Source organism: Bos mutus, chromosome 17 (genome assembly GCF_027580195.1).
Source record: "Bos mutus isolate GX-2022 chromosome 17, NWIPB_WYAK_1.1, whole genome shotgun sequence".
Taxonomy (NCBI): Eukaryota; Metazoa; Chordata; class Mammalia; order Artiodactyla; family Bovidae; genus Bos; species Bos mutus.
Window position 1 is genome coordinate 3,924,457 of NC_091633.1, and position 8,319 is coordinate 3,932,775.

General features: G+C 62.3%; 1 protein-coding gene across 1 annotated transcript; it reads right to left on the reverse strand.

Annotated features, from left to right (window-relative positions):
- Positions 1 to 691: 691 nt before the first annotated feature.
- CABP7 (calcium binding protein 7) lies at positions 692 to 8,000 on the reverse strand. The gene is made up of 8 exons (XM_070386708.1): positions 7,970 to 8,000; positions 3,773 to 3,871; positions 3,297 to 3,488; positions 2,894 to 3,121; positions 2,620 to 2,763; positions 1,456 to 1,568; positions 1,023 to 1,176; positions 692 to 831 (listed from the first exon to the last, which is right to left on the reverse strand). The coding sequence occupies exons 1-8, from the start codon at positions 7,998 to 8,000 to the stop codon at positions 704 to 706; spliced, it is 1,089 nt and encodes a 362-aa protein (XP_070242809.1). The 3' UTR covers positions 692 to 703.
- Between the last annotated feature and the right edge of the window lie 319 nt (positions 8,001 to 8,319).

Consider the following 8,319-nt stretch of genomic DNA (forward strand, 5'->3'; position numbering starts at 1 on the left):
CAGGTCAAGATGCTGTGCTGGGTGCTGGCGGGCAATGAGCCCCCCTGGTCACTGGGCCTCTGGTGGGGGCGCCCAATGGGTGGGGTGGCTACCGGCTCCATCTTCCTTGAGCTTCTGCCCTTCCTGAAAATCACTATTGCTGGGGGGAGCTGAGGCCAATTCTGGGAGCCCTCTGGACCTCAGACTCCTCTTTGAAATGGGCTGATTCTCTAGTGTGAGGACGAAGGCTGGTTTGAGTCTAGGGAAGGTCAGAGGGAGGGACTCAGCAGAGGGCGGGGCTTCCTCAGGCTGTGCCAGGGACCGCGGGAGACCCCAGTCTGGTCCCACTCCAGGAGGAGGCCGCCTACCCCCTGCACGGCCCTGGGCACCCCTCAGGGACCAGGCTGGGTCTGGCTATGCGGCGCTGGGCACACGGTGCCTCCTCCTGCCTCCGGGACCCCAGCAGCTACCGGGCCCTGCACAGATTTCCTCCTTTCAATGTCCCAGGAGCCCCCCACCGCCCCGGACAGCGGGAAGAGTTGGTGCTATGGTACAACAGGCCAGGGTGGGGCACGCAGGGTGCAGGCGGGGCCGGGCCCTCCACGGCTGGGGCCACGGCTCCATGCAAGGGCCTGAAGTACACGCGGTGGCCCAGGGGGCAGCGGAGGGGGAGGGTTGTGGGGCGGCCGGTGCGGAGTGGCCCGCGGCCCTGCGCACCAGGCGCCTACTTCATGCCGCTGCGCAGCACCTGGTTGGCCGCGATGAGCATGACGCTAATGATGAAGGCGATGGCGAAGGCGCAGATGAGGCTCTTCCGCACGCACGTCTGGCGGATCTGCTGGTTGGAGCAGGCTGCGGCCGCCACCACCGGAGAGCAGCAGAGAGACAGAAGGGACAGCCAAACGAGGGACTCAGGGGCTGCCTGCACTCCCGCACCAGGCGCGTGGAGACGTGGGCTCTGGGGCAGACAAGGCCCCCCAGCGCTCCCCCCAACCCAGGGTTCCTCCCCTGCCCCGCCCGTGGGATCCCGGGGGGTCACTCACTCTCCACGTCCACGGGGCACTCCTCCGCCGTGCCCAGGTGGCTCTCCTCCTCCGTCATGATGATGTTCTCGATGTCCTTCATGGACAGGTGCTCACAGAAGGTGTCATAGAGCAGCCGCTTTAGCTCGTCCACGGTCAGCTTCTGCATGTCACACTTGGGTGGTGGGGGGAGACACGGTGCTCTGGCCACGGCCACCACCACCAACCGTCCCCACCCGGCCCCTGCGGCCACACAAACCAGCGACGAGCCTCTAGGTCCCGGAGGGCTGGGAACCACTCACCCCTCTCCTTGAGTCCTCGACCAACAGTGGCCTCCCTAGGGAAGCCCTTGGCCCAGCAGACAGAAGCTTGGAGGTGTCATCGCCCCCACTTTGAAGCGCGGGCCCGACCCTTCAGTGGCCCCAGTACAGCCCTCCAGTCAGCCAGGACGTACCTTCCAGAAGACGGTGTCAAAGTCAGTGCCGTGGAACTTCTCTGGGATCCCTGAAGTGGAAAGCTTGGGTCCCAGGAGGGTCACAAACTCCTCAAAGTCCACTTGGCCGTCACCTGGAGTGGGCACAGTTCTAGTCAGCTGGGAGGCTGCACCTGGGCGCCACGGGCCAATAGGGGACCCAGGAAGTCCCGTCCTCGGAGCCTCACGTGCCAGGCTCTGGGCTGACACTGAAGCCCCCGAGTGTGCAGAGGCCCCACCTGACAGGTGTGTGTGTGTGTGTGGGGGGGGTGCAGCAGGCGGGCCCTGAGTGGCCTCGCCCGTAGGAGACAGGTTTCACCCCGAACCCTGCTGCCCGGAGCGGGTGTAGGGCCAAACATCCTCCCCACCACACACAGGAAGTGAAGCTCAGGATGCTGTCCCTGTGGAGAGGGGATGTGGGAGGGGCCAGAGAAGACTGGGAGGAGAGGACTGGGCCTTCCTGGTGCTTACGAGTTTTTCCTTCATTGAAAGCCAGATGGCAAATACAACTAATGATTTTTTTTTTTTTTTTTGTGATGGAAACTGGAATATTTCGTATTAATATATTGTTGTTTACTCACTCAGTTGTATCCCACTCTTTGCAGTCCCATGGACTGTAGCCCACCAGGCTCCTCTGGGATTTCACAGGCAAGAGTACCAGAGTGGATTACTATTCCCTTCTCCAGGGGATCTTCCTAACCCAGGGATCGAACCCCCATCTCCTGCCTTGTAGGGGGATTCTGGAAGCCCATTTAGTAGATACATTCTTACTTTTCTGTACTTTAAAGTTTTCTTGGGGACTTCCCAGTGGTTAGGACTCCTTGCTTCCGCTGCAGGGGGGACGGGTTGAACCCCCGGTTGGGGAACTAAGATCCCACAAGCTACAGCACGGCCAAAAAGAGAAAAATCCTTGGAATACAGAGGTAGAGCCTCCAACTTCTTGGGTATAGCTGGGGCTGTCACACTCTGTCTGACCTCACTTGTGCAGCTGAGGAGTGGGGCCAGACCCGGCTGCAAACTGCCATGGGCTTGGGGCTGACCCGGAGTGGTGAGAGTGACCGGATCCCTGGAGGCTCAGGGTCCACACTCGGCTCCCCAGCCCCGCCGCAGGTGAGGGGTGAGGGAACAGGCAGGGGCGCAGCTCACCGTCCATGTCCAGCCTCTGGATGATGACCTCCAGCTCCACCTCGTTGGGCATGTAGCCCAGGGAGCGCATGGCTGTGCCCAGCTCCTGCTTGGAGATGAAGCCATTGCCATCACGGTCGAAGACTTTGAAAGCCTCTCGGATCTCTGGGGGAGGGGCAGAACCGGTCAGGACCTCACCCCTGTCCCCAACAGCCCCTTCCTCAGGCCCCCGGAATCCCAGACCCCACCACCTGAGCTCAGGATAGAGACTGTGCCCGCCACCCCTGACCCTCACCACCCTCTGGGGACCCCGAAGTTCTGGTCAGAGACAGCCAGCGGGTGGCCCAAGAGTCCACTACAACGCTGCCTCCCTGGAGCTCGGGGCAGGCCAAGCTCGCAGCAGTGGAGCCGGGTGGCGGCAGTGATGAGACTGCCCTGGGGTCTTGGGCTCGGCGTGCCAGGCCCCTACAGCCTCTCCAGGCGTGCTCACAACGACCCCGTGTGGCCGGCACCACGGAGCCCGCTGTGCAGGGGAAGACTTGGGCGGGGAGCCGGTCCTCCGTGAGCTGCCGAAGGCTTCCCGCCCACCCCCGCTCCTCCCATCCTCCCCGCTCCCGCCCCCCCGCTCCTCCCATCCTCCCCCCACCATCCCCATCACACTTCCTCCCCAGGCTCAGCTCATTAACACCGGCCAGCACTCGTTAATGGCGGCCGCGAGAGGCAGCCGCAGCTCCGGGCTAACAGCTGGGCACAGACTGCCTCCGGGAGCCCGACATTTGGGGGAAGACAGGATGGATGGAGGCGCCTCCGCAGGCCCAGGCCAGCTGAGTTGTGGGGGTCACTCCCCCCGACCACCACATCGTATGGAGAGGGAGACAGCCCTGAGGAACCTGGGTGACTCAGGGGTGGAGAGCAAGGCAGGGGGCTGGAAGCCTGAGAACCAGAAACTCGAGTGACCTTGGACCAGCCTCAGTCTTACCCACAGTAAAATGGGCAGTCGTGGTGTGAGGTGTTACCAAAGATACCACGGTTGAGGGTTGAAGGGTTCTAAACTCTCCCCGTTCAGCCTTCCACCTCTGTCGCTGGGCGTGCTGTCCCGCCATTGTTACTCAGCCCCAGAAGGGTCCTACAGAGCACCTCCCGTTGTGGGGAGGGTCTGTCCGTCCACTCTCACCCCCTTGGCTCAGGTTCCCGGGGGTCTCCTCGTTCAGTTTGCAGGTGGAGGGGAGCTCACGTGTACAAGTGTATTTGGAAAGAGAGGCGTACTGCATACCTGGAAAGTGAGGTCTAGGAGGCTAGGTGGCCAGTGTGGGGGTCTGTGAGCCCCTGAGACTTACCGTGGGATCCTGCACCTGGGGGTCAGTCCCTGATTCTGCTGGACCCACTAGAGCCCAGAGAGGGTGGCCACGTGTCCCAAGCCACACAGCAAGGCGGCTGCGGCCAAAGCCCCAAACTTCATCAGGTTCATCCCACCTGGCATCCACACCCAAGGCCTGAAGGTTCCAGTTGCCATGCAGGCCAGGACAGTGTCCACAGGCCTCACCTGAGCTGCCTAGGCCCCCAGACCCTCTGACTCTGGACTGCCACCCCCTCCCCAATCCTAGGTAGGGCCTGAGAAACCAGTCTCCTAACCAGTGGCCACTTGGCCAGAGGAGCAGCTTGGAAGGGAGAGCTGGGCCAGGCCAAGGGCTCCTGTAAACCCTGGACTCGGGGAACTCCAGGCCAATGCCCATCTAGAGTTTCCCTGGGCCATCGAGAAGGTCACGAGCCCCCCACCTCCAGAGCAGTGTTAGCAGAGGACCAGCAGTTCCAGAGCTGCTGCGGGGGTTCCAGTCCCCTGGGAGTCCTGGGTAAGAGAGGAAGACACTGGCATTGCAGCCAGGCATCGTGTGCCTGACCCTACACACACACACACACACACACACACACGCACAGGTTTTTGGCTGGCTCTATTGGCCTCCTGACCACACACACACACAGGTAGGTTTTCGCTGGCTCTGTTGGCCTCCTGACCTAGCCACAGGCTCTGCCCACTTTATGTATCCTGAACTCCAGCCCCAGGGGCCCTTTCAGTCCAGGTGGGTGCCAGGGCTGCTCCCCCTGCAGGCCTCTGAACGGGAGGCTCCTTTTGCCTGCAACGCTCTTCCCCTCTCCATAGCGAACTCGGATACATCCCTGGTTCCCAGCAAGGATGGACGTCATCACCTCCCTTCCTGCCTGCCCCCCCGCAGCTGACTCTGGCCCTCCTCTGGCTCCCACAGACCCCTTCCCCGGAGGATTCCTTCCTGACCACGCTGGATTGTGAACTATGAGATGCCATGAGAGCAGGGACGGGTGGGTCTTGTTCACTGCTGTGTCCCGTGACTGGAACGGTGCAGTCATCCAAACCAAGCCATTTGCTAATAAATGGTTAAATGAATGACTGATGCAGGGACCCCCCTCCTACATCTGGAGCACACAGAGGAGCTGAACAGAAGCTCACGGTCCATGTGGTGGGGGGCCACCTCTCAGAACCCAGTTACTCTTAGTTTACAAATGATCCTAGTAAGGGCAAGTGTTAGCCAGAGGCGGGGGGTGGCTGGGGTGCTGCTTGTCCTCTCGTGCAGCCCCTAAAGACCCCCTCACCTCAGGGGCCACCACAGAAGAGGGGGATCACCCTCAGACGAACCATCCTCAGACGCCCAGGTCAGGGGCTGGTTTGAGGGAAGCGGGAACCCAAGGAAGGGACCCCGTCTTTCTGGGTCCTCAGCTGGAAGGTCCCAGGGTGGGATGGCAAAACTGCAGCCTCAGCACAATGGTGGTACAGTGGATGCTGGCTCGCTCCCCTGCAATGAGCTGGGGGCCAGGCTGTCTCTCCCACCCCGACAGGGGCTAGGTGAGCCCCCCGAGAGCACAGGGCTGCTTCCGTTGGAGCCCCTGACCTCCTAAAAGTCATGAGAAGATACACACCAGGGGCAGTGGAGGGCAGGTGAATCCTGGGGTACGTAGGCAGGCGACAGTCCCAGAGGCGTCCCTTTCTCAGGCAGGAAGAACCTCCCAAGACCACTGGATCAATCCAAACACTGCCACCTCCCCTTCCACGTGTCCCCTTAGCCTCTCCTCCCTGGCACGCCCGCCTCACACAGTCTTGCTCTGTGTCCTCGGCCTTGCTCAGAGCCACGACCCGGCCCCTGCTGATTCTCCAAGGCCAAGTTCAGGGATCACCTTCTCAGCCAGAGAATCAGCACCAAGTCACGCAGACTTGGGTCAGATCCCAGATCTCCCACGTCCTGGCCAGGTGCCCTCGGGTGGGTGTTTGCTCACCTGTACAGTGGGGCTACAGAAATGAACAAATAAGAAATTATAGCAGGATGCTATAAATCAGAACATCCCAGATGTTCTGGCAGAGCAGGAAGGAGAAGAGAGGTCTCAGGGCGCTTCGGACACCAGGCCACCCTTCCTGTTTGCTGGTACTAGGACCTAGAGGCCCAGGGCTTGGAGTCTGGCCTCGCCGCTCAGCTGCCAAGAGACCTGGACACGGCACCTTCCTCTCTGAACCTCCACAGACTTATCTGTGAGCTGAGAGTGTGACTTGCCCCATCCCAGAGACTTGGACTCTGCTGGGGGCCCCGGAGCTGGGTGGGCGTCACAGCTTGCCTGTTGCTGCTGCTGCCATCGACACAGCCCAGCTGGGCGCGTTTCCCCGAAAGCCTTGCTCTGTTCCCGCCCAGGAGGCCGGGGGAAGACTGCTGCGCTCCATCTTGGCATGGGGACGCCTGACCCGGGCAAGGGCTGGCAGGGCCTCTGAGTTTCCAGGCCGACACGGGTCCCTTCCTGCTGCCTCCAGCCTCTGCCCTCAATCCCTCCCCTGGCCTGGGGAGCTGCGTCTGGGCCTGAGTCCCCAACCAGCCCGATGGGAGCCGGAGTCCAGAGAAGGGGTGTGTGGGCTGGAGGTCACTTTCAGGGGGCAGAAGGTGTCCTCTGCGGTGACGGCTCCTCTCCGCGGCATTGGCCCTGCGCCCCAGCATTTTGGCCTCCCTGAGTTTCTGGCTTGCACGGAGGTGGCTGCTTGGCTTGCGGGAAAGAGGGGCAGGAAAGGGGACCCCTCTGTACCCAGAATGCCCCGTTTGGCCACGCAGTGCAGACTCCACTGTCTGTCTGAGCAGGTCAAGTGCCAAGCCCAGACCCTTGCCCTAGTGGCTGTCTGCCTGCCTGTCTGCTTGTCTGTCCGCCTGTCCGTCTGTCTGCCTCCTCCTCTCTCTGAGGGAGGGCTGGGTGAGGGCCTGCCGTTCCCCAGCTCCCAACCTCAGCTGCTCAAGTCTGTCGATGCCACTGGGGTCAGCCACAGGCCCGGCAGGTGGGGGGCCGTGCAGTGTGCATCTCAGGGAGAATCTGGGGGATTCTGTCCTCTGCTCGAGGAGGGCCAGGGACCCAGGCCAGCTCTGCCCAGCCACGTCTACCCATCCAGGGGTCCCCACGTGCCTCCACAGACCTTCAAGGCCCTTTCCACCCACCCCTTCCCCGAGCCTGCCTTTCTGGCCCAGTCCCCCACCTACCGCGTGTTGCTTCCTCGTGGGCCTTCCCCGATTCCCTCTCCTCGCTCCTTAACCCCCCCACTGCTGCCCTGGTCTCCGAGCCCCCACTGAGCCCTGTGCCAGGCCCTGTGCTAAGCACTTCCATCACGTCCTCTGTCACTTGCGGCCCTGGGGAGGGGCAAGGCCAACCCCTTTTTACAGATGGAGAAACCGAGGCAAAAAGCAAGTGGTTGCCCGAGGTCACTCCGTAGATCAAGGAGCAGAGATTCAAACCCCTCCTCGCTTGGCTAGGAAGTCCTCCACCTTAAGCCAGCGCTCTCCACCTCCCTCCCTCGTCCTAACCGCCCCCTGGATCTCTGCAGGCAGGCATGTACTGTCTGCAGTGTCTCATCCCAAGCTGCTGGGATCGCTGTCCTCGGCACACGTGGCTCGCCCACTGACGGGCGTCCCCCAACCAAGGACCTGGGTGGGACAGGAGCGCTGACGGGCCACTGGGGAGGTGGACGGGGCAGAGGGGGACTCTGTGCCATGGATGGTCACCCTTCCCACCCAGCCCTTGGCATCCAGGGACCACTGGGGCCTGCAGAGACCTGGTCTCCTCGGAGGAGGGCTTCCAGACTGCCTGCAGCCGAGAAGGGGGTCGATCACAGAGGACTTCCTGTTCTATCCTTGGCTGCCCACATGCTGTCCCAGACGGGAGGGGACCGCCAAGCATCTACAGGCATCATCTGCCTACCCCCCCAGGGAGAGCCCTGCCCTTCAGATGTCCCCTGTGCTAGGGGCCCCTGCTCCACAGGGCCTGGGAGAAGGGGACGGGCAAGAAGCAGGCAGTGCGTTTGGTGTGGCTGGTGACTAACACTCCTGGGCTCCTGCCAGCATGTCCGCCATGCGGTCCAAGGGGAGCCTGCGGGCTCCTTGCCCCTGCACTGCCCGCCCTGTGCCCTGCTCACCCCTGCATCCCAGTCTCCTCCCACCTCTCCCCTTCCTTGGGGTCTGTACTCCAGGGCTGGGAGATCAGGGGAAGAGGAGCCAGTGAGGCCCCAGCAAGGCTGCCAGGGGCATGGTGGGATGCTGAGAGCAAGAGGAGAGAATGAGATGAAAGCTGCCTGGGGTGCAGGGGAGACAAAGTGTACCCCTGCCCGATTGGCCAGGAGGAAGGGATGGATGAGGGCCTGTGGAGGGGGGACTGTAAGAGGTTTAGAGTGCC